Source organism: Netta rufina, assembly GCF_964035555.1.
Source record: "Netta rufina genome assembly, chromosome: 22".
NCBI classification, from domain to species: domain Eukaryota; kingdom Metazoa; phylum Chordata; class Aves; order Anseriformes; family Anatidae; genus Netta; species Netta rufina.
This window is the reverse complement of record NC_140146.1, coordinates 1,275,194-1,300,254: the sequence shown is the minus strand read 5'-3', so window position 1 is coordinate 1,300,254 and position 25,061 is coordinate 1,275,194. Positions and strand designations below refer to the sequence as shown.

General features: G+C 46.8%; 2 protein-coding genes across 4 annotated transcripts in view; both read left to right on the top strand.

Annotated features, from left to right (window-relative positions):
- CCDC30 (coiled-coil domain containing 30) overlaps nt 1-6,070 on the top strand; it is a gene marked incomplete at both ends in the record, with an annotated part of 41,631 nt that extends 35,561 nt beyond the window's left edge. The window contains 6 exons of the mRNA XM_084300206.1: nt 69-190; nt 927-1,068; nt 1,204-1,340; nt 1,638-1,752; nt 5,015-5,082; nt 5,875-6,070. Coding sequence (XP_084156332.1) covers nt 69-190; nt 927-1,068; nt 1,204-1,340; nt 1,638-1,752; nt 5,015-5,082; nt 5,875-6,070 — 780 coding nt within the window. The remainder of the gene's footprint in view (nt 1-68; nt 191-926; nt 1,069-1,203; nt 1,341-1,637; nt 1,753-5,014; nt 5,083-5,874) is intronic.
- Nucleotides 6,071-14,255: 8,185 nt separating this feature from the next.
- Nucleotides 14,256-24,985, top strand: PPIH (peptidylprolyl isomerase H). Of its 3 annotated transcripts, none has more exons than XM_084300397.1 (10): nt 14,256-14,381; nt 14,494-14,558; nt 15,100-15,123; nt 15,639-15,683; nt 17,018-17,060; nt 18,877-18,969; nt 20,512-20,599; nt 21,391-21,431; nt 22,745-22,833; nt 24,883-24,985. In XM_084300397.1, the coding sequence occupies exons 1-9, from the start codon at nt 14,316-14,318 to the stop codon at nt 22,811-22,813; spliced, it is 534 nt and encodes a 177-aa protein (XP_084156523.1). In that variant the 5' UTR covers nt 14,256-14,315; the 3' UTR covers nt 22,814-22,833; nt 24,883-24,985. The 3 variants fall into 3 exon arrangements, with proteins under 3 accessions (XP_084156523.1, XP_084156525.1, XP_084156524.1); XM_084300399.1 differs by having other exon boundaries at nt 24,793-24,985; XM_084300398.1 differs by lacking the exon at nt 24,883-24,985 and adding an exon at nt 23,280-24,755.
- Nucleotides 24,986-25,061: the final 76 nt, after the last annotated feature.

Sequence of the window (25,061 nt, the reverse complement as noted above, 5' to 3'; positions counted from 1 at the left end):
ACCAGCCTGAAAAGGAGGCAGAGGGCTGCTGTAGCTGAGGACACACAAATAAAAAATAACTCTTCCAGCATCTCCAATGTCACAAGGAGAACCAGAAGCTTTCAGAGCAGCTTTCACTGCTGAAGGAGGAAAACAAAGCTCTTTATGAGGAAGGAGTCCGTCTTTTGAACCAGAAAGATCTGTACATCAGGTAAGGACTGAAGCATCAGGGAACATGAAGACAAATTTCCCAGGAATTGCTCTGGTGGTCACACACGCCATCACTGTTCTGTAGCCGTTCATGTCTCTCCTGTTCAGGACATTTAGCACTGAGATACTAGCCTTAACCTGGTGCCCTTTTGTGCAATTAGGTTATGCATCACACATCTGCTGCTACTTCGTGTTCCTCTTGGCAGCTAAAGCAGTGTGCAAAATGAGAGGGTGTCTAAGGAGAGCTGTGGGTGCTGCTGTTTAGGGTCTGGGCAGAGGGGCTTCATGGATCTGCTTTTTCCCATCAGAATACTTTTGAACTAATTTGAAGCCCGGTAGTGTTTTTCTCATGAGTTTTGAGCAAATGTATGCAAACGTCCCTAATCTGATAGAGACTTTTGTATGATATTTTCCAACTGGGACAGAAAGGAAAATTAATTTAAAAAAAAAAAAAAAAAAAAAGGAAGTCTTTCCTGCCTAAATGGACAGGATACAAGGGGAGAGCAGCAATCGCAAGTCTCAGGAAAGAAAAATATTTAACCCCAGTGTTGCTGGTTACCAGTGAGCTGGTGTGCTCATTCTGCCTTTAACTGGGAAGCCAAATACATGTAGAGCTTGGTAGATGGCTGCCAGTTCGTGCTTGGAAAAGCCCGAATAAACACAGAACATCTGCCTTGTTTTTGACCCAGAACACAAAAAGATTTCATGGCCTTAAGTTTGTCTCTGTGCCTCTTCAGGAAATATAATGAAATGCAGCTCCGCCACAAAGACAAGATCCGCAGAGCCAAAGAGACGTTCATCCATGAGGTGAAACAAAGGGACAGCAGAATTAAGCAGCTTGAAAGTGAGCTCAGTGAGTCAAAACTCCAAGTAGAAAAGGTAAGAGAACACATCAAGGGCTTTCCCTCCTAGGGAACATGCTTGATGGTGATTCTTTTGGTAAGACACTTTGAGTGGATAGAGAAGAACAAAGCGTAACTGCTGGTTGTTGTTCCCTTCTGCAACAACACTCAGGGGAAGGTGCTGATTGCACAGATCACTACTGAGAATGAGAAATTACTCCAGGAAAGAAGACGACTCCTCCAGAAGATAACTGACCAAGAGGAGACGCCTTGGAGCACCAGGTCTACGATTGCCACCCTGCAGAGCAGGTAGGCTCCTAATGATGTCTTGGTGAGATGCCCCTGGAAACCTGCCTAATCCTAGTACTTCTTTGTTTTTATTTTCCTTTCTCTGAAGAAATCCCTGTTATGTCTGGAGGAAAGCCTGGATTATGCCTCAGTCACTAATGCTGGGGCTTTCGTTGCTGTGGGATTTAGTTAGGCCCTTGGCATGCAGCTGAAGGCTGTGCAGGCAAAAGGGTCTGAGTTTGAAAAAGAAAATGCCCTTTTGAAAGCACAGTGTGCCTGGATGGGAAATAACTTATGCCTTGTATACAACGTGCCCAGAGTGAAGATCCTGGATGAGGAGAACATGGGGCTGCATGAGAGCAAACTGCAGCTCTCCAGCCACGTGCCCACCTCGCAGCGCGCCATGAGGAGCATCCACGCTCCCAACACAGAGGTGAGACCCTCTGAGCAGACAGGTTACAGGAGCTGATGTCCTGAGAGTGGGTCAGTATCCAAGCTGCAGCTGAGGTGCCAGGGAAGGGTTGAACCGATCCTCTCCTTTGGGTGGGAAGTGACGCCAAGCCCGCAGTAGACTGCAATGGCTTTGTCATTGAGGATGGACTTCAGGGGTAGCTGACCTCCTAGCCTGGTATGGCACTCATTATTATCTGCCCTTGCTTTTTCATGTGGGTAGCGACAAATTTATGATGAGAAGTCCAAGGGTGATTAAAGGAGACTTCAGAGCCTTTGGGATCCTTTGAGATATTGGTAAAGAGATCATGGGTGCCAGCAGAATTATCCTCTATCCTTTGAATTGTACGGAATTATATCAAAATAAGCAGGCGGATCTGGCTTATCCATACGTGGTTCCAAGGCTGGTGTCACTGGCAGAATTTGGCTTTTTTATCATGCGGTAGTCTACGTGACACCAGGCCTGCTGGGGCCTGGTAGGATTCACCTTTCTTAAAGGGGGGAAAGAGTTTTGCTTACAAGTTCGTGTGGCTGAGTGAAAGAGCATTAAACTAGGTTTGAAGGGGAAGAGGGATAAAATCAGGCTCACTAGTGATAAGCTATGGGACAGCATGACAGTCTTTGAGGAATATTGTGCTGATCAGAGCTTTCACTGAATACACTGAAGTGTATTTGAAATATTTGTATGCTAGTGCACACGGTATGAGGAACAGAACTGGAAGCTTTGGCTCAATCTCACACCTATGATATCATTGGCATAAGGGAGACTTGGTGGGAAGAGTCCAGTGACTGGAGAGCTGTGATGGACGGCTTTAGGGTCTTCAGGAGACATAGCAAGGGCAGGCGAGGTGAGGAGCTGATGCTGCACGTAAAGGAGGGGTGGGGCTGTATGCTGCTTGCAGTTGGAGATGACATGATTGAGAGCCTCTGGGTAAGGATTACAGGAAAAGCAAATAATGCAGATGTGGGAGTCTGTCATCATCGTGGCTGGATGGCCTATAGGACAGGTGTATTGTTCTGTAGGGAATTGAGGGATTTCTCTAGACTTGTTCGTATCCTTTAGTGTGACTTCAGCTTGCCAGATGTTAACTGGGAATACCACACAGTGGATACAGACAGCTCCAGGAAGTTTCTAAAGCATGTTGGAGATAACTACTTGGTATGGGCACTATGGAAGCCAACTAGGAAAGGTGCTCTCCTAGATTTGTTGTTGGTAAAACAGAGAGGGTCTTGTGGGTGAACTGGCGATCGGTGGCTGTCCTGGCCACAGTGACCGTGAAGTAATTGAGAACTGCCTCCCTTACTTCATCAAGGATCCTTTCATGATCGCTGTCTCCAAGACAGCCTCCAACTGTCCTTCACTCACAAGTGCTTCCCTCCTTGCAAACAGCAAAACAAGTGGGGCACCTTCCTTAGCTGGCTCACTCACCATTTGTGTCGAGAAACTATCCTCCACACAGTCTGGGAGTCTTCTAGACTGTATCCGCTCTGCTGTGTTGTATTTCCAGTAGATGTCTGGGAAGTTGAAGTCCCCCCCCACCCCAAGAACAAGGGTTAGTGAGACTTCTAGTAGCTTACTGAATGATTAATCTGCTTCTTCATCCTGACTGGGTGCTCTGTAACAGACTCCCACCATAATATCTGTCTCGTAGGCCTTTTCCCTGACACTTAAGACAGAGACACTCAACCTTTTTATTGTCCTCGCCCAGCTCCATGCAGTCAAGGCATTCCCTAGTGTACATGGCTATCCCATCTCCTCTCCTTCCCTGCCTCCCTGTGTTGCAGAGCCTGTAACCATCTATCCTAGCATCCCAGGTATGCCGTGTCTCACTGAGGTCAGTGATACAGCCATGAGATTTAACTAAAACTTCCAGTTCCCAGTGTTCATTTCCCATGCTGCATACATTTGTGCAGAGGCACTTAAGTTGGACCCCTAGTGAAACTGTTTTTTTGGATGAAGTGGCTGGAATTACTTTGTGCTGCTCTTCAAGTGTTATCCCACAGACCTCTGATCCCTTTCCTGGCTCCGAGCATCTATTGCTGGCACTGGCATCAAACCAGTAAGAGCTGAGTGGATTGAGGTTCCTCTCCACTGGTAACTTCAGTGCAAAGGCCTCTTCACCAGTTAGCAGGCCTGTAACCAAAGATGCTCTTTCTTACCTCCAACAGATGGACCCCATCTGTCCCCAGTACACCAGGTTTCTCAAAGATAGTCCCATGGTCTAAAAAGCCAAATCCCTGGCTAAGGTACCAGTCCCATGCATTGATCTGCTGGATTCAGCTGCTCCTTTCAAAGCCTTTTGACTGGTAGGATCGGACAGTAGAGCACCAGTACTTCAGAGCCTCTTACAGCTGCTCCAAGGGCTCCGTAGTCCTTCCTGATACACCTTGAACTGCTCTCGACAGTGTCATTGGTACCCAGATGAAACAACAGCAGGCGATAGCAGTCTGTGGGCTGCCCAAGGCTCGGTAGTCTCTTGGTAGCAACCCTGATACAAGCCCCTGGTTGGCAGCAAACCTCTAGAGAGTAAGTGAGGTCGGTGAGTGGGTACCTGTGTTTCCCACAGAAGAGAGTTCCCTAAGTTCACATTGTCTCTGTTTCAGTTTTAGCGCTGTTAAAAGACTTCAGTAATTGGGGCCTGGCCATTTTGAAGCTAGCTTTAAAATTCTGAATAACCCAGAACATTGTGGTAGGGAGTTAGGTATGTTATTTCTGTGAGCCAGGAAAACCTCAGACAAAGCTGACGGACAGTAGTGACTAAACTGAACTGAACAAAGCATGTCTTACCTATAAACTCAGCTCTGGATTGAACAAATTAACAAAAAATTTAGGGAGGAGAAATGGGAAAAATCCAGGAAAGTCAAAGATTTTGTTTCAACAACTCTCCAGATAAAACAGGTGGATATGGAAGTTTATTGGTACATTTTGAAATTTAAAAGGAGCCCAAAGCGGAAACACGTGATTACAAATGAAACAAAGTGCTTTCAGGACCTGGTAGAAATAGCTGTCTGTGTGCTCCATTGCATTTCATTTCTTTCTGTTTCTTTGAGCTGGGCTGTTTGTTTGTTTGTTTTTAGTTTAGATTCAGACCCAGAAAACAAATATAAGATTCTTACCTCTGTGGAGCTGGGGAGTTGGGGAACAAGCTGTGAAGTGGGGGGCACTTTCAAGACCCAGACTGTGTGTTGAAACTGAGGATCTGATACATACCTCCTACTTTGAAAGTCTCTGTTTATCATTCCAGGACTTGAAGGGTGTTAACTTCTCTGAACGGCAGCTACAGAGTAAGGTGTTGCCATCTCCCCGTACCAGGTATTATGGGGTAAAACAAGAAGGAAAATAATTTTAATTTGCATGTGGCAATGCAGAAATTGTGCATTTTGGCAGTCAAAACAAATGCTCCACTCTGTGCTTTTACAACCAAGGTTCTTTTTCTCCCCCCCCCCCTTTTTTTTGGTCTAGTTACAAGGGAAATGGTATTAAAAAGACCCCATGAAACTGATAGGATGGAGAAGTAAAATTTTCAAAATATGTCAGGAAACACCAGGATTTAGAAGTGAGGCTCACATGACTGTGTAAATTCCAGCACTTGCTGTGACATCGTCAGCTTCGTGCCCAGTGAATTTGGAGAAGTGTTTTTACATGAGAGGTCATGAGGCTTAGAGGACGGTTGCTGCCTGGAGCTGTATGACCCATGTCCCAGGATAGTTTCATGACTAGTGGGCAAGGGGGCAGGAGGGACCCTGAGCTATTTCTCAGCCTCTGGCGTAGCAAGGAATACCCCAATCCACCCCAAAAAGCGGGAGGTGAGCACACTAATGGGGAAAGCAGAGCATTCTAGTCTTTGCTAGAGACTTGGCACAGTGGTCCTGCTTGTGGCCTTTGGGTGCTAATGTGGGTGATGGACAGTGTCACAAGTCAGAGTATGCTCTGGGGGAAACGGGCTGTCAGCTACATGCTGGAGGAAGAGTGCTGGAGCCTTAGCCCAGGCAAACTGTCTTGACCCTGTGCTGCCTCACAGCGGTGCTGGGAGGAGCACTGGGGCTATGCAGGTAGCAGAGAGTTGGAGTTTGCAGAATGATTTGAGAGGAAATTTGTTTTCAGCTTCCCATCACAAGAACTGCCAGACTCTCTCAGCACCGTGAAGCCCGAAGGAGGAGCCGAAAGCCAAGACTCGTCCTTTTGCTTATCGCCTTCTCAGCCTTCTGAGATTGGGTACTTAAATGTAGCCTCGCCTGGAGACACCACAGCCTCCCAGCTGCAGGAGGAGAGTCAGAGCATCAGCTCTGAGAACTTGTAAACAGAGAGAGATGTTTGTAAAATACACCCTCACTGGACTGCAAGGATTTGGGCTTGCCATCAGGTGACAAGGACTGCAGGAGGGAGAATTGCCAAATGACTTACTTGGTGATTTTTGTGATATCTTTCAACTAAATTATTCAACATCTTTTTTTTTTTTTTTAACCTCACCTAACCCTAACTGTGTGTGTGTCATCCCAGATCCACCTGGGATGCATCCACCTGGGAGGCTGGAATTTGCAGACAAACTCAGTAAAAAGGAAGAGATGTGGGGTGAGACATATGTCCCCCCTGAACCCTAATTCCCTGTCCAGTCCAAAACTATGAATTTTGTAAATAAAACTTGGAGAAATTCCCCTACATTCTGCTGTGTGCCCACTTTTCTCCATTCCCCTCTGTCTGTGCTCAGGTACTATTTGTTCCTCCTTTTGCATGCTCATACTTCTCCATTTAGTTTTGCATGAGTCTGGGGAGGAGAATGGATGAAATGTGAGTGCTCAGAGCTGAGGCTGGAGGTGCACTGGGAGGAAGGGAGGGCACTGGAGGATGGAGGGGTGGAATCAGAAGGGGCACAGCAGGAAGAGAAAGGAAGGTGGGTGTACAGGGGCTCTGCATGCAAAGAGGGAAGCAGAAAGGATCAGAGCATGTGCTGGGGGGGGATGTTCTGCACACATATAAGTGTGAATGGAAGAGATATGAGCATGCATGGAGGGGAGCTGAGCACAGAGTGGACAAGTAAGAATTACCATTCCCATGAGGGGGAACTAAGGCTGTCAAAGGAGGAGGGAGGAAGTCCTCAGAAAAAGTGAATCAGCCTGGAGGAGATCTGAGCTGTCACAGAGGACCATGGTAAGGAGAAAAGCAGTCCCAAATGGGAAGAGAGGAGATCTGTTCTCCCAAGGAAGGGAAGTGGAACATCTCTGAAGAGGATGAAGAGGATCTGAGCGTGCATGGGGGAGCAGAGAGACTTGGGGCCCACTGAGGGGCAAGGGAGGCCTTTCCCTTGTGCCTGCCTCTCCCTGCACACAGCAGAGCAGGTGTGGGCAGTAGGTGCTCAGCTGGGTAGCCACAATTTGAATGCATAAAAGCTGTCTCTTGTCCCTTTGAATCTCATAATCAAGTTTCTTAGGTGAGAAAGGTGCTAGATTTGAAGGGGAAAGGGATAAAAACAGGCTTAGCAGTGATAAACTTATGAGACTGTGCCAGCGAGATCCTTCAGTCTGCTTTGTGAGGTGCTGGGTACACTGGAGCACGCTGGAAATGTTGCTACACCAACGCACGCAGCACAAGGGAAAAACAAGAGGGGCTAGAAGCCTTGTCTCAGTCCCAGAGCTACGGCATCATTGGCGTAAGTGTAGCCTGGTGGGAAGAGCCCAGTGGCTGCTGTGCTGTGATGGACGGTTACAGGATCTTCAAGAGGGACAGGCAAGGCAGGGGGCTGATGCTGCAGGTAATGGAGGGGCTGCGCTGTACGGAGCTTGCAGCTGGGGGTGACACTGTTTAGAGCCTCTGGGTATGGACTAAGGGATAAGGAAATAAATCGGATGTCATTGTGAGAGTCTATTACAGCCCACCCAAAGTGATACTGAGGACTCTGGGGTGTCTCAAAAGGTACCTGCAACAGTCCAGAGGTACCCTGAAAGCACACAAAGAGGATGGGGTACCCCATAAGGCACAGCCATGAGTTGGGGGAGCAGTAAAAGGCAGATCAAGGGGTGCAGAGCCACCTCAAAAGGCTCATACAGGGTCTTCGAACACCCTAACAAAGAAATGGAGGCATCCAGGGTGTCCCAAAGGCACACCAAGGGGGTTCAGATGTACTGAAAGGCACACTGAGAAAAGAAACAGATTGCACTGGTGAGTGCTGAAATATGCACCCAGGGTTCCAGAGACACCAAGAGGCGTGCCCAGGGCTCTGGGAGGTGTCCAAAGGCAATCTGAGGAAGACAGAGCACCCAAGATGGCAAACAGGGTAGGCAACAACACTCCAAAAGATGCACTAAGGGGTCCAAATTGCCCCAAAACTCTAAGTGAGAGGTCTGGTGTACCCAAATATGCACACCCACTGGTCCAGGAGAGCCCTATAAGGCCTACCAAAAGCCTTGGAGAACCTCAGAAGGCACAATGAGAAGTCAAGAGCACATCCAAAGATGGTCCCAGGAGTAGGGGATGCAACAGAAGACACTTCAAGGGCTCTGGGGCATCCCTGAAAAGGGGCCCAGGAGACCTGAGCATCTGTAAAACAAGGGGTTACGTGATGCACCAAGACAAAATGGATGCCAAGCGGTGTGGGGGCAGTGCAACAGGTGCACTGTGGGGATCAGGGTGTGCCAAAAGGTGCACTCGTGGAGACTGAGTACACTGAAAAGCAAACCAAAGGGTACAGGTGTCCCAAAATGGACACCTGTATGGTCTGGGTTTCCCTCCAGGAGATATCCAGCAATCCAGGGATGCACAGAGGCACAAGAAAGGGTCACTGGTGCACCCAAACATGCACTGAGTTTTAGGGTTAGGCTTAGAGTTAGAGTTGTGGTATCGGTTAGGATTAGCCAAGTGCAGCAGCCTGAAGCTACAGTCAGAGCAGTGAACCTAGTCACCGTGCAGCAGTGGGTTTCAGTCTCCATCCCACAACAGTGTGCCCACCCTAGACTTGTTTCCATGCTGTGGCGAGGGTTTCTGAAGTCTGTTGATCCCCTGGCCTTCACTGCTCTGCTGTGTGTGAGGGTCACTCATCTGCACCGATATCAGGGCTGGAAAAGCTGTTGTGCATGAGTATCGACGAGGTCCAACAGCACTTTGCGGCTGGGTGCTGGGCTGCTGAGTGATGGATGCTGATCCTCCCTCCTCCTGCCCGGGCACCAGATGCACTGCAGTGCATGAAGGTCACCAAGTCCCCTCTGTGCGCTGAGAATGATTGTGCTGTTGTATGTAAAAGTTTCCAAATTCCACTAATACAACAGATGGACAAATTCCCCCGATGGACAGAGTATACTGCTGTATGTGAGTATCAACGACTCCTTCTAGTAGCTGGTGAATCAGTTTCCTGCTATGCACAAGGGTTCTCGTGACTTGCCAGCACCAGAGGGCTGAGCACACAGCTGGGTGCAAGGGATGCTGAGCCCTGCTGCTGCACCACACCTGGGCTCACCAGCATGGGCAAGCTCTGCTGATGCACCAGCATTTGCTGCCCTGCTGTGTGCGAGGGTCGGTGAGGTCCATCGGTGTGTTGGGTCCAGGCAAACTGCTTTGTACAAGGGTTTGTGAGCCTTGGTGGTAGCTGGAGCCCTGTGGTGGGCTCCTGTGCATCTTCATTTACTCGGACCTGGCCACAGTACTTTGTATGAGGGATGCTGAGCCCTGCTGGTGCCGATGTAAGGCTGAGTAGGCTGCTGTCTGCAAGGGTCACCCAGTCCCTCCAGAGCTCCTGGAAAAACTGTGCTTGCTAAGAGTGAGGGTTTGAGACAACCCATTGCAGGGGCTGGGATAAGAGGTAATAGGCACAAGCTGCAAGATGAAAATTACAACTTGATTGAAGAAATATGCTTTTTTGTTTGTTTCTTTGTTTGTTTTCTATGAGTGTGGTCAAATGCTGGAAGAGGGACCCAGACAGGTGAAGGGATTTCCACCCCTGGAGATAATACTCAACAGGCAAGGCTCTGAGCAAGCTGCTCTTAACTGGATCTGCTCTGATTGTGAGTTTGGAGTAGATTTGTGTTGTTCTCTAGTCTATGTGATTTTGTAGGTTTATGATTTCATAAACCAGTATCTTGGGGACTGCTGCATTGGTGGAACAATGACTATTGATGAGATGAATGAGGAATGATGAGAGGAATGGAGAAGTAAAAAGGAAATAAACTCCTTCACAGAAGTCTATGACAACTGGTCATTATGGTAATAATAGCAGAAACTTTAATACTCTTGCTGAACTTTGATCATGTGAGTTTAGGTTGACATGTGAGAAAGGACAGAAAAATAATAATAAAAATAATTAAATATAAAAATTGAAGCCTGTCAGCACTCAATATATGATTGAGAAATCTTGGAAATCTCTTGGAAATATGTTACATGCAGATACCTGGCCTCAGTGTTTCATGCTAAACTGTCAACATCTGAGATGCAGAAGCAGAAAAGTTAAAGCAGTGCTTACGCTTGGGACTGTCAGCCTTCCCATACTGATCAGCCATCTCAAGATTTTTTTCCTATGTTTATTTCATTACTTCCCTTGGTTATGAGACCTGACATGGGCATTTTTTGCTGCTAAAGACAGGGCAAGCCATTGCCCTGCCAGCACATTTTTAATGCATGCAAAAGTGTAAAACCAAGCAACTTTTATTAGTATTTGCTTTACAACTTTGAGTTAAGCTCTGTTCTCTGATATATCTTCAGTCGAGGAGGAGTGTTTCCCTTTATGCTGTCTACTAGGAAATAGCTGCTTACGGTCTCCTCGCCACTTCCCAGGGAATTAGGAGCAAATGAGGGGATAAGGTGCCCTCCTGCGGCTACACGAGAGATAGGTAGGCCAAAAAAAAAAAAAAAAAAGAATAAATAAAGAAAAGGCAAGTTTATCAATACGAGCTTACTACTTATAGCCATTGCTTGTTCTGTCATCCTCTCAGCTCTTCCTAAAACTTGCAAAAAAAAGGAGCTCATTCTAAAGCCTGTGTGCGCCTTTCAGCCTGCCTGGTGCTGCCATAGCGTGTAACACACCTTGATGTTGCTGCAGCTTGTGGGCTGCTGATGTGAGCCTTCAGGTTCACAGCACGACTGACATGATGACAGTGGTATGAAAGCCAGCAGGAGGCCTGGAAACCCCTGGGGCCTCCATCAGCTAAATGCTCCTGGAGCCTCATCCCCAGAGTTACACACAGACTCCTGGCTCCCAAGCCTCTGAAGCTGTTCATCAGCAAGGCTGGCTTGATAACTCTCTACTGATCACACAATGGCAGCTGGCACATGGCCCCCAGTCCCAATCCAGCTGCTGGCATGGAGACCCCCATTCACATACATGCACACAGAATAAAAGGCTCCTGACACAGGAAAAGTGGTAGAGATGGAATTTAATGAGAAGACGAGACAGACCATGCTGATCAGGGTAGGGCATATACTGACTGGTAATCTGTTTATGTATCTTTTTTTTATTTTAATTATTTCCTTCCCCAGGTTTATTCCTCCCCAAACCCCATTGATCCCCACTTTTCTCCACCTTTGGTTCCTCCCCTAAACATCCAATAGTAAGTTTAGTGAGATCCTGAAAGTCTCTTCCCTTGCATCCCATAATGTGACCCATATCCCTAGACCCAGAGAGAGGAGAGGGCAGGGGAGGAACTGGGGAGAGAAAGAGGGAAAGGAGCAGGGGGAGAAGCTCTCATTGACTCATCCTGACAGGTTTCACATCTGAGGTTCTCCTGGGCAGCCCTGGCAGTAGCAGGGCCTGGATATTATTCTGGTTCTCCCACTTGTCATTGTTCCTCTGTGTGAAGACAAGCTTTTTAAACTTTAACACTCATTTCAGGGGTCACACATCCAGGAAAACGTATTAGGAATATGAATGTATAAAAAACTGTATATAAATATAAAAACTTTGTTCCTGAAATATTGAAATTTGAAACAAAGATCTGCCTTTTGAGCAAGCTGTGTGCCTGCATTCTCCATTTCCCTGTAGCAAAGTGCTTTTGGCTATGTCAGGAATGCATACACAATTTCCTTGGTGCTACAGGAAAATATTAAAATAAATTTGCATCCAACAGTAACTCTCTCTCTTATGAGGTAGTCATTCGCTCATTCTCTTTACCAAGCCACTTGTCATGGGGTGCATACAATAAAGCACCATCTGTTAGAGTCATCCTACGTTGCTATAAAACCAATCTCCCACACTGTTGTGCTCAACCTTCCATTTTTACTATATTTGGTGCAAAATGCTATGATGTTGAGTCAAATATGTGAAAAAAATATATAAATGCATACCTTATTGCAGAGCCTGAGTGGGACTGCCAATCATTGCACCTTGACTGTGACTTGTGGGTGCATTCTTCCAAATAAGCATGTTTGGAGAATAAAGTCAGCTCAATATCCAGTCACATGCAGAGTCTCTGAGAGAGTAAGGAATGCAGCCTGAAGGGTGTGGTAGACACTGAGAGTTTCATCAAAATATTATCTGAAAGTCAAGGTCATAATCAATGGCAGTCTTGGCTGTAGTGGCCATGAAATGGTGGAGGTCAGAATGCTGTGGGCAGGGAGAAAGGTGAAAAGCAAGCACATAGCTTTGGGCTTCAGGGGAGCAGATTCTGGTATTTTCAAGAATCTGCTTGGAAGAGCCCCAAGGCATAGGGTTCTGGAGGTAAGAGGGGCCCAACAGAGCTGGTTACAGGAAACCTGCTTAATATGGAAGGATCACGTACTCCAAGGTCTAGGGCAATGCCTCCCAACAAAGAGAAGTCAGCCAAAACTGCCAGGAGACCTGCAGCAGATGAACAAGAAGCTCCTGGTGAAACTCAAACACAAAAAGGAAGCCTACAGAGGGTGGAAGCAAGGACAAGTAACCATGGTGGAACATAAAAACATTGTCCAAGCAATTTCATCGCCCCCAGGGATGAAATTAGGAGAGCTAAAGCTCAGATGGAATTGAATCTGGCCAGGGATGTCAAAGACAAGTAGAAGGGCTTCCATGAGTACATTGGTGATAAAAGGAAGACTAGGGAAAATGGGGCCCACTGCTGAATGAATGGAGTTACACAGGATGGAAAAGGCTGAAGACCAAATACATGCTTTGTCTCAGTCTTTTTCAGCAGGGCTGGCCTTCAGGAGTCCTAGCTCCCAGAGACCGGGGGAGAAAGCTGGAGCAAGGAGGATGTGCCCTTGGCAGAACAGGATCAAGTCAGGGAATACTTCAGCAAATTGGACATAGAAAATTCCACATGGCCTGATGGAAGAGGGAATGCCTGATGCAAGGAGGAGAGGGAACTACAGGATGATCAGCCTTACCTTGATCCTTGCAGAAGGGCTGGAGCAGCATATCCTGAAAACCATTTCTAGGAACATGAAGAGCCAGAAAACCATCAGGAGTAATCGGTATGTGTTCACCAAGGAGAAGTCATGCTTGATGAACTTGATAAACTCCTACAATGAAAAGACGAGCCTGATGGATGAGGGGAGAGCAGTGGATATTGCCTTCCTGGGCTTCAGAATGGCCAATGATACAGTCTCCCATAGGATTCTTGTAGGGAAGCTGCTGACATATGGGCTGGATGGGCAGACAGTGAGGTGCATTAAAAACTGTCTTGGTCCAGAGGGTGGTGATCAGTGGTGCAAAGTTGAGTTGGAGGGCTGTGGCAGATGGCACTGAGAGGCCACCCTTGATAATCCTTGATCAATTGTGGCAACTGGGAGGAGTGCCCAAAGCGTGGAGGAAAGCAAATGTCACTGCTGTCTTCAAAGAGAGGCAAGGAGGAGGGCAAAGTGGTGAAAAGTCTAGTTGGAGGTGAAGTAGCTAGAGGTTTACCACATGGCTCTATACCGTGCCCAGTCCTCATTAACTATCTGGACGGTGGGGTAGAGTTTGCAGCTGACACAGAACTGAGGGGAGCAGCGGATACACCAGGAGGTGGTGCTGCCATCCAGAGGGACCTGGGCAGGCTGGAGAAATGGGCCGCAGGAACCTCCTGAAGTTGAACCAGGAGAAGAAGCTCAAGGGCCTGCATCTGGGAACAACCCCAGCGCCGGGACATGCTGGGGACACCCAGTGGACAGCAGCTTGGCAGGGAAGGACCTGGTGGGCCTGAAGGGTGCACGGAGGACGGAGCCAGGCCCTGTTCGGCAGTGCCCGGTGCCAGGACAAGGGGCGACGGGACAAACTAGAGCCCGGGCGGTCCCAGCCGAGCACCGGGGAGCCCTCCCGTGCTGTGTGGGTGTCGCAGCCCTGGCACGGGCTGCCCAGAGGGGCTGTGGAGTCTCCTCCTTAGAGAGCCTCTGCAGCTGCCTGGGCACGGGCCTGGGCACCCTGCTGCGGGCAGCCAGGACAAGATGGAGCCGGGGCACCCCCAGCCCCTCTGTGCTGGGGCCGTGACAGGGCGGCGGTGACGTCAGGCCGCGCTGTGGCACTGCAACGAGTGGCCGCTACGTGCTGCTGTGACGTCATGGCGGTGTGACGTGCTCTGCCATCAGCCCCGTGACGTAGCGGTGACGCCTGCCGTCCCGCCCGGCCGCCCGAGGGAGCGCGGCCCCGCCTCCCGCTGCCGCTTCCGGGCGCCATGGCGGTGCTGGCGGCCAACCCCAGCAACCCCGTGGTGTTCTTCGATGTCACCATCGGCGGGCAGGTGGCGCCGGGCGGCGGGCCTGGGGCGGGGAGAGGGGCTCGGTGGGGCGCGGCGGGGTCTTCAGGCCCGCGGCGGGTGGCTGAGCTGGGCTGCTCTCGCTCTCTCTCTGCAGGAGGTCGGCCGCATGAAGATCGAGCTGTTCGCCGACGTCGTGCCCAAAACTGCGGAGAACTTCAGGTGAGGAGCAGCCGGCGGGCCTGCAGGCTTGGCACGGGGCTGCCGGCCTGGAGCCAGGCTCTAGAGGCTTCACGGTGCAGGGGTGTTGTGGTGTTAGTGACGGCTTGTCAGGGCCACTGCACCCGCTTCAGCTCTCTGTCCGCACAGAGCTGTCCGTGACCATGCAGCATCCTAACCCCCAGCGGAGCCTTTCTGGCTTGAAGGTGAAGGGCTCTGGTCCCTCTCTGCTCCCTCTGTGGAGCTTCTGATACGCTCACTGTGTTTACTAAAGAGAGTGCCTTAACATCATGGTAAAAACTCCTTGCCACCCCATTCTCTGTCATTGATTACAGGATGTACCACGTGGATTTCCCAGTTCCGGAAAAGTGATTATGCCCTGTCCCCTGTGGAACGTGCTGTCCTGCTCCACATTCACTGTCTCTTACAATCTCAGTGTTAAATACCTAAACCTCAATATCTCTGCAAAGCTCTGTTTAGAAATGGAAGTGATGAGCAGTTACTGATGATTCCTCTGGTCTTCTGTATTTTTTTTCTTTTCCAGGCAGTTTTGTACAGGTGAATTCAGGTACGTGGGTTATATTCTTTTAAGTAGCATACTCAGAAAAACAGGGCTGGGTGACTAGAAAGAAGGCCCACTGGGAAGCTTTCTTTACTATGCTGCTATAAAATGAAAGACTTGCAGAAATCTGCTCTGCTGAAAGTGATTAGCTTGGTTGGTCACAGAGATGGTGCACTTTCCCCTTTGGGCTTGACTTTGGTCATACTCCAGTTGCTCTAAAAGTACATTGCCTGCAAATCCCACCTGTATGTGCTGCAAATTACAACGGTATCCTGTTAAGATTTTGAGATGGGTGTCATAAGCAACCATGTCATTTAATGTGCAGAGCCCATTCAGGGTTTCCCTTGGTCTCTGATAGAATCACTGCATGTTAGGACCCAGCAGGCACTGCTGGAGGTGGGTTGTATATCAAGGGAGTTCCTAATGTACAGGACAACCATTCAGGACTCTAAACTCCTGGGAGGGTTTAGTGTTGGGATACCCAGTAAGTGGTAACAATTTTCCTTTTTATTTCCTTGCAGGAAAGATGGTGTTCCTATAGGTTATAAAGGAAGCACTTTCCACAGGTACTTCTGCTTTTGCTTAGAAGTTTAAATAGAAGTATGAGTTAAGCATGATTTTCAGACCTGTCCCAAGGGCATTATTGGTGTAGGAGGCATTTGTAGGTGGTCATGGCTAATACTGTTCCTCTGGAGGATTTGGGGACGCTGTCAAATGCATACCACAGGTCACTGCAGAGGGTTTCTCCATTCCTGGTCTGCCAGATGAGAGATCATTTCCTTGTATCTGTTATGTATCTGTGTCTCTTGTTGAACAGCAATGGTCCCTGTGGTGGATTGGCATTGGCTGGGTGCCCACCAAGCTGCTCTCCCACTACTCAGCAAGATGGTGGGGAGAAGATGCAATAAAACAGCTCCCAATTGAGATAAGGACGGTGAAGTGGTTCACAATTAACATCATGGGCAAAACAGACTTGGCTTTGGGAAGATTAATGTATTTTTTTGCCAATTAATATCAAAGTACAATAGTGAGAACTAAAAGGAAACTAAAAACACTATCCCCACCCTTCTTCCCTGGTTCAACTTCAGTCTCTGTTGTACTTCCTCCTAAGCGGTGCAAGGAACAGGGAATGGGGGTTGTGGTCAGTGGAGCACCTTGTGCTGCTCCTCCACAGTCACTCTCCGCCCTGCCTACAGTGTGGGGTCCCTCCCACACTATGCCATCCTTCCCAAACTGATCCTGTGGGGGCTGTTCACAGGCAGCAGCTCTTCAAGAGCAACTCCATTGTGGGTTCCCCACAGGCAGCAGCACCCCCCACATCCACCTGCTCCACCAGGGGCTCCTCCACGGGCTGCAGCATGGAGATCTGCTCCATGTGGAGACCCATGGGCTGCAGGGGGGCAGCCTGCTGCACCAGGGGCCTCTCCGCAGGCTGCAGGGGAACTTGTGCTGCATGCCCGAAGCACCTCCTGCACTGACCTTGGTGTCTGCAGGTTTCCTTCTCTCACATTTTCTGACTTTTCTCTCACAGCTGCCAATTAGTGTCTTTTTATTTTCTTAAATTTGTTATTATGGAAGCACAAACAACATTGCTTGTTGGGTTGGCTTTGACAAGTGACAAATCCCTTTTGGAGCCATCTGGAACTGGCTTTATATGTCATGGGGGGCAGCTTCCAGTCTCTTTTCACCAGGAGCTACCACCCCTGCACACCCCTCCCATTCCTCCGATACAGACCCAAATTACCTGATACCAACCAGTAGTTAATATTCACTGTTGGTTGTAGACTGTAACATTCATAGACCCTGATGACTTTCTCTGTGTTGTAAGACATAACTTCTTTTTAATGCATATTAAGCTGTTTGAGGCATTTTTCTACTAAGTATCATTTTACTTTTCTAGGGTAATAAAGGATTTCATGATCCAAGGAGGTGACTTTGTAAACGTATGTATTGCTATATTGCTTATGTATTTTTTCCTACATGGTGCATATGCAACTCTTTTCCAGGGTCCATGCTGATTCATGGTATCTCCCTCTCTGTTTTGAGGCATCCGGTGGTAACTGGAGGCTTCCTCACAGCATTGCTACCGACTTACTGCAACAGATAGTAATGTACTTGAAAACAACTCTGTAGTCTTGGGTGAAAATATCTTCTCCTTCCCCATAATATTTCTTCTGTAAAATAGAATGGCAGTATAGCTAGAGGCTTTTTAAACTTGCAGAGATATTTTTATTTTTTTTTATCCTGCTGTCCTCCTTTCTCCTGTCTGCCCAGGAAGAGAGCCTGTGGATTTCCAATGTCTTTGTGAAGACAATACCCTAGTACAGGAACAGAGTGTCTAATGCAAGAGAGTTTAAATCAAACCTAACTTTTTTGCTAGTGAATTGTCTAAAAATAGCAGAGAGTATTTGTGCCTGCAGTGTTACCATGGGGGGAAAAGCAGGGTATTTAGGCGAGGCTGTAAGACCACTGAGTCTTCACTGTCCTAAGACCCAGTAGTTACTTCATTTCTGGAACTATTTGAAATCTGAAGGGTGTGGTAAAAGATTATTATTATTTTTTTAAATGCAAAACTTGGCTGTGTGAAAGTCACTGAGAGAACTAACTGTACAGGGGGCAGCTTAGCCACACCAGGTATTTAGGCAGTCCCCAGTTGTGATGCTGCAGGAAAAGGAGCAAGGACTAGGCAAGCACATCAAAAGATGCGGAGCTGTGCCTCTTATATTATTAGCACTTATTTTCCTATTAAGTCTGGCCTAATAAAGAAAGTATATGTTAGGTAGAAAGGCAATACAGGGAGACAGAGTACATCAAGCCAGAATAAATGGGGCTAAAGCAAGCAGAATATCAACGCAGAAAGGGAAATTACAGTCAGAATAGTAAATTTAACTGACCATGCCAGAGGTATCTGGTTGCATTGCTTCCACAGCTTTCTCTGAAGGGTTCCTCAATGCACCATTTTAAGGCCATTTTACTGAAGAGTCTCTGCTGGCACTGTACAGGAATTTCTCTGTAGGGTTGGACCAGAAGTCAGGGCGGCCTTTCAGTGATCCCACAAGCTATATCTCTATGAGTTGTCTGTCAGGCTTGTGCAAAGTCATAACCTCATGAGCAGTCAAAGCTTGCAATCTGCAGCAGTTACAGGCCATGCTGCTTTGATTTATAAATATGTTGAGGACTGAGAGCAAGCACTTGTAGTTAAGTACAAGATACCTCAACTTGGTAGAAAGTACAGCAAAAATGAGAAGCTCTGTACTTTAGAAACTGCCCTTGCTTGTGACTTTGCAGACAGTAGCTGCTAAAAACTGAACAAAGGGGGCACTTCCCTATTTTCAGCAGAGTCACAGAAAGTAAGGTGAAATAAGCGTGACATCAGCCAGTTTCTTCCACTTCCACTTCTGCTTTCCTTGTTCTACCAGCCAATACTTCCTCCCCTCCCTTTTCCCTGGAGTGCCTGTTAAGACCAGGTGGTTCCATACCAAGCAATCTATGACTTCATTGCACTGAGAGGCTTGGACTTAATCCTTATATCTCTTTGGGTTTCTGCCAGCATATTGATGACAAATGATGTACTGTGTAGTTAGAATCCAGTCACAGTTTCTCTTCAGAAATGAAACATCTGAACATGTTCATCACTGTTGTATATAAATGGCAGTACAGCATCCATTTTGGGCTGAGTTTAACACTGCTTTTGCTTGGTTATTTGAAATTCGTGCTACAGAACAAATGCTGTAGCTGACTAATCCCTCTCTGATGCAGGGAGATGGCACTGGAGTAGCCAGTATATATAGAGGTCCTTTTGCAGACGAAAACTTCAAGCTGAAACACTCTGCTCCTGGTCTGCTTTCTATGGTAAGTATAAAATTAAGATTTAAAAGCTTTTGTTACTTTCTCTCTATGCTTTTCCTAAATGTATAAAATGTTTGCCAGACAGCAGAAATCTCTATCACTGGATATAAGGTCTGAAAGACCAGCTTTGTAAGTACCAGTCAGGTTACTCATGGGTTAATGTGTCGAGTAACACTGAAGTCCTGATCCTGCAGCATCCTTTTTCCTTACCTGTTGGAGTTCAGGGGCAGGCTTTGTTTGATCAGCTTTCAGAATAGCTTGATTATTGACGTTTTTGAACAGTGGCAAGTGCTGTTTTTTTTTCTTCCCCGATACTTTTATTAAACACTGACCTTAGCAAGGATGAAACAGAGAGATTTGGGAGTTTCAAAGCCATAACAGTGTTACCATGGTATCTTTCAGAACATATGCTTCCTGTTCAACACTGTAGGAAAACTGCAACCATTGCATGTTGTCTGGTAGGAACAATACACTGTTTTCTGGGAGTAGAAAGCAAGTGGGGCCAGAACCAAATGTTCCTGACTACAACTGCTTTTCCCTCCACTCTTCTAGCTGTCTTGTCCTTAAAATTACTTGTTTTGGACATTTACCATTTGGATTTGATATTCACCCTGTTCAAAATATGGTCCAAACAGATCTGTCACAACACAGCTAAGCAAGCAGTGTACCACAGTATGTGAGAAGGGATGCCATGCTGGTATTGCCAGCTTTGTGTTAAAGCAGCATGGCTCTGGAGTTGTTCAAGGTCCATCACAGCCAAAGGGATTAGCCTTAGATTGGCACTAAGGAAAAGATCCAGTGTGACTGTGTCCTGTGTAGCCCTGCTACAGCCCTGTAGCCCTGCTAGGTGCAGGACTTGCACAATTCACTCATCAGCACAAAAATGTGCCTTAGTGTCTCCTGATTGGCAAAAGAGATTTGGAAAAATTGAGATGGACTTGAGTGTTGCAGAGATGTTTTTGTAGGAGAGACCAAATGCTCTGGGTGTTGCATTCAGCTCTGAATTACTCAGTGCATCATGTCATTCCTGTGAACCCTGTGTTGGCATGATCATTAGCTTTCTGATCCTGACCGTCATAACAGGTACCTTTTTTCTACTTAGGCAAACTTCCAAATAGCAGAAATCAGCTTCTTTTTTTTCTGTCCTGGTTTCTGGCTTTCAGTTTTCCCCAGGATAATACTGCAGCCAGTAAGTACTCATCACCAAAAAGTTCAGCCCTTTTTCAGGAACATGCTCTGGATCCCAGGTTTCGGCACAGTCTTGTGCTGAAGGTGCCTTTGTAGAATTATCATAAGAAGAAGTTGACGTGGCTCTTGCACACATTGGCAGGACTGACTTGGTAGTACACTGTGTCCAAGCACAGGGTACTCTCCTGCAAATAAATGTCTTGTTTTCTTTGGTTTGTATAGCAATAAACTTAAAAAATAAAAAAAAAATAAAAAACCTAGGTTAGTTCTTAAGCAACAGCTCTTTCTTATATGCGATATCTTTGCCTTCAGCTTTGGGAAGTCCTAATTTTGTATTCTGACATTCTCAACCCCCAGGCAAACAGTGGTCCAAGTACTAATGGCTGTCAGTTTTTCATTACGTGCTCCAAATGTGACTGGTTGGATGGGAAACACGTTGTGTTCGGTGAGTATCTGTCACGCAGGCCTGGTATACTGGCTCGTGGATGCACTCTGTGGCACAGCTGCTGAAATGAACAGCCATGGACTGCTTGTTCCTTCCCCATCATTTGTGCCAGCAGAGGTATTTGTGCAGCCAGATACTGAGATGGACCACTGGTGAAATGAAACATTTTTTCACAGCTTTCATCCAGATTCAGTTCTTTGATCAGTGTATTATGTTACTACATAAGTCCTCATGCCAGTGCAGATGGGTGAAGGGTTACCTTTCTTCTCCACTGTCGGAGAGTGGAGCTTTGAGCTGAGTTTGTAGAACAAATGTGGTTCTGGGGAGTTACATTTCCATGTACTTCCTCTTGAGCTGTAGGGTTTCAAGGCCAGATGTTAAGCTCTTGTCCTGTTTACTACTTCCTCTAATTCTTGAGTAACTCTTGATATTATTCTCTGCCATTTTTGCATCGTTACACATAGTGTGTTGATGGAGTTGATACATGCGCTGATGGTTGTACAGCTCATGCTGTATTTTACCACAACTGGTGGAGGTAAGTCTCAAAACCTAGTTTTCTACACATGCCACCAGTGTGAGGGGAAAACACGCATGTGTTCTGAATGTGGCAAATGTTTTAAGAGGGATTGTTTCTTTCATCAGTTTAGAGATCAGTAGCAAACCGTGAAGTGCCCAATTACTATACGCTGCATGGTGCTTTCTGGAGAGGAAAAAAAAATCATATACGTGCTGGGGAGGGCAGCAAAGGTGGAAACAGGCCATATTGAAGTGGATCCATTTTCTCATTCTAGGTAAAATCGTTGATGGACTGTTGGTAATGAGAAAAATTGAAGTAAGTTGAATTTGCCTTTATTCTCTGTGAATGTCTGTGTTGGAAAGTCATGTGGGAGAGCAACAAGGGTTTTTCTGTTCTCTCCTGCTGTCTGTTTAACGGTTACCAGGGAATACCAGTGATGGTAACTGGTGTTACTGGTTGTCATCGTTAATAAGATAATAGGAAACTGTTGTGACAAAGTCTGTCATTTAGATTGACTTTAGAAATGCTGTGATCCCGTTGTTGCTGGTTAGTCTTTGAGTGGGGATTTTATTCTTGTGGCTTTATTTGCAGTGCTTTGCATTTGTTCAGGAAGCTAAATTGAAAAGCTGTTCCATCAGCAACTCAGACAGGAGAGTAAAGCAGATCACTTCTGTGCCATTGCCTAGGATTGTTCAATGGATACTAAATCATCAGTTCTGCTGATCTGTGATCAGCATATGTAATAAGAAAAGTTAAGTCTTCTGATGGGCTTCCAGGAGCTCTAGATAAATATGTTCAGACATGGTGGTTACCCTGTATGGAATACACCACGACTGGGTGTCATGGCAGGATGGTGAGTGGACTTAACAAACAGTGTTTTATACGATACAGCTGACAGTGATTTCATGATACACTCCTGCTTTGCGTGGGGAACTGTGTGCAAGGGCCATCAAAGAATCCAAAAAGTGGGACAAACACAGAGCTGCCAGCTGTTAGGTATTGAGAAAAGGTCCCGTGCAAGGAACTATGCAGCGTGATACAGTTGCTAGCCCTTTGTTGCTAACATTTTTCACTAAAAGCACTGATGGAAGAAGGGTTGTGGTCTGTGCTGATAGGATGTACATCACTGCAGGGAGTGGGAAACTAAAGGAATTAACTAAGAAGTTCTCCTGGACTTGGCTGCTCTTTCATGAACAAGGGGTTCAGAATAGGGGATGCCTTGTGACTATCTGTTGTTTGGATTCCCCTTCTGTACGAATATCAGTTTACTTTGCTTGTTGCAGCTCTAACTGGTAACTTTAAAGGTACATAAACCAGAGCGGCCCTAAGTGACATCTAAGTGATATCTTCTCTGTTGTATCTCACGAGGAGCTCCCCAGTTTTTGCTCTCTTACATCTTATCCATGCAAAGGATCAGGGTCTGGTCTGTATGCCAAACTGGTGTACGAGAATGTTCACTGGATTGTTCATTGCCAAGATACGTGAAGGTGCTTATATGCTGCCCAGAGCTCTAAGTTTCCATGTTCCTGGTGTTGCACAGATGCCTCTTAGCCAGTCTTCAATTACCTGTCACTCACTGGGTTTGCTTTTTTCATAAGGTGTAACATTCTATGTTTGTTTGTTCCCAGAATGTGCCTACAGGTCCAAATAACAAACCCAAGCTGCCAGTTGTGATCTCCCAGTGTGGGGAAATGTAAAGCAATGGAACAGAAATGTGGTAAGTCTGTCTTCTGAGGCATCCAGTGCAAGTGAAACATGGGCTGCCACGTTTCTTACTTTTCTCTTGGCTTGTTTTCACATTCATCTGAGTCTGCATAAAGTTGGCTCATCTCACTGACACTGAAACCAGCCGAAAACACACCTCTAATATAATTCTAATAGAATTTTTACCAGCTCAACTCCCTGATGCTGTTTCCCTTCAGGCTACATAAAGACCAAAGGCAGCATTAGAGGGACAGGATTTTGTGGCTGCTGTCTGAGGGAAGATGGGGTCATGGCAGCCCTGCCTTGGGTGGGGTTAGACTGCCTTGGAGCCTCAGCTTTAGAAACCAGTGGATGAAAAGAGACCTGCAACAGGAATGCAGCTGGTATTACTCAGGCAACTTGCAGGGATTAGGGGGTTCACTTTGACCTGCAGTTTGGTGAACTCTCCTAATTCTACAGAAAGTAGAGCGTCCATGTTTGGTGCAAGCAAAGATCAAGAAAAGAAGTGCTGGGGGAAGAGAAGACTTGAGCCTTCTTGCTCACTACAGCCATAGGACAGTTACCACTGGAGGGCCAAGGGATTATCATTTTGCATCGCTTTACCTTAATTCAGGAAGATACCCCTGTCATTACAAAGGGAGATGTTTCCAGCATTTACTATGGCCCAGGCTTCGTTTTGTTTAAATCAGTAGCTACAAGACTGAGCTCAGTACAGTATTCTGTTTATATTTGTTTGCCCACTTCACTGTTAATAAAAAAAAAAACACCAACAAAAACACACACACACAAAAAATAGAAAAAAAATAAAAAAACAACATGAGCATTTAAGCAAGTCTGACCAGATTTCAATATGTCAGGCTGCAGCTTGTCAAAAATCTGCTGTATTAGCTTTTGGTTGCTGATTTTCCAAATTTCAGCAGGCAGGCGCTGAAAAAGTAACTGCAAAATTTTTGACTTTTTGTTAAACAATTGCCAAAGGTGTCTGGAATTACCTGTGAAAATGCATCCCTGTTGCCGGGGTTAAGTCTTTCAGATCTGCAGTGCTTCAGATATTTCTCCTATTTGATGAAGTGACAATAGGGAATGTAATCATTCTTTCATTTTCCTGGTACTTCTGGTGGCATTTATAGGCTTTTGAAGATAGGGACAACCTTGTTAAGCAGGCTTTCTTGCAGATGAAGAGACCTGTGCTCATGAGTGGGATCCTTAGATCCAGACCCGTTGATCTTTGGAGCCTTTGTACATGATCTGTGGTCAACATCCTTGAGACTGGAAGGTGTGGGTGTGCGGCTGGTGCCACCGTGCTTACTTCCTAACCAGGTCTTGGGAGCTGCCTTTGTGTATGCTGCTGCCTGTCAGTGGCCTCTGGGCAAGAATGGGGTTTGTCTCACCCAGCTTCAGACAGCTAAATCAGTTATTTGTCAAGATCCTTTAAAATCAGCCCGGTGAAACAAACACCGCTGTTGGTTTTAAGTAGACTGGAATGGAGACCCAGAAAGACTCCCTGGTTCCCTAGGTCTTGTAGACAGGTTTGGCATGACCTGGTGCATGCAGCAGGCAGTGCTCGCTTCAGTGCCACCGCGCAGTCCTGCTGCTGTTGTACGACATTACAGATGGCCATCAAGCATTCCTCATGGAAGGGGACTCTTCACTGGGGAGCATAGCAATAGGACAAGAAGTAATGGCTTTAAACTACAACAGGGTAGATTTAGATTAGCTACAAGGAAGAAATTCTCTCTGAGGGGTGGTGAGGCACTGGAACAGGCTACCTGGAGAAACTGTGGATGCCCTATCCCTGGAAGTGTTCAAGGCCAGGTTGGATGGGGCTTGGAGCAACCTGGTCTGGTGGGAAGTGTCCCAGCCCTCCCTGCCCATGGCAGGGAGTTGGAACTAGATGATCTTTAAGGTCCCTTTCAACCCAAACTATTCTGTGGTTCTATGATTTGGACCTGTTTATTCTCCTTTGTTTCAGTGTTCCTTCACTGGTGGTTGGGAGGCCTTTGCTGGCTCCATGCAGTTTCAGTTCCAGCCACTTCCCTCACTGTCCTTGTCCTCTTTACAGGCCAGACCTGCGCTCTTGACGTTCTCCTGAAGTTATTTAATAATTGGCATCTATATTTTTTTAACACATTCAAATGTAAATAAAGGATTGTGGTAAATACCAATGTAGTGGACATCAGTTAACATGCTTGGGAATGGATTCTTTGGGTGAGAAGGGTTACTGGGTTTTTACTGTCTACT

Excerpts from the sequence above, each read along its gene's own strand:
- PPIH (XM_084300397.1), top strand. The coding sequence starts at position 14,316 with ATGGCGGTGCTGGCGGCCAACCCCAGCAACCCCGTGGTGTTCTTCGAT. Across the intron at positions 15,684-17,017 it reads AAAGGAAGCACTTTCCACAG|GGTAATAAAGGATTTCATGA; the intron begins GTACTTCTGCTT and ends TTACTTTTCTAG. Across the intron at positions 17,061-18,876 it reads AAGGAGGTGACTTTGTAAAC|GGAGATGGCACTGGAGTAGC; the intron begins GTATGTATTGCT and ends TCTCTGATGCAG.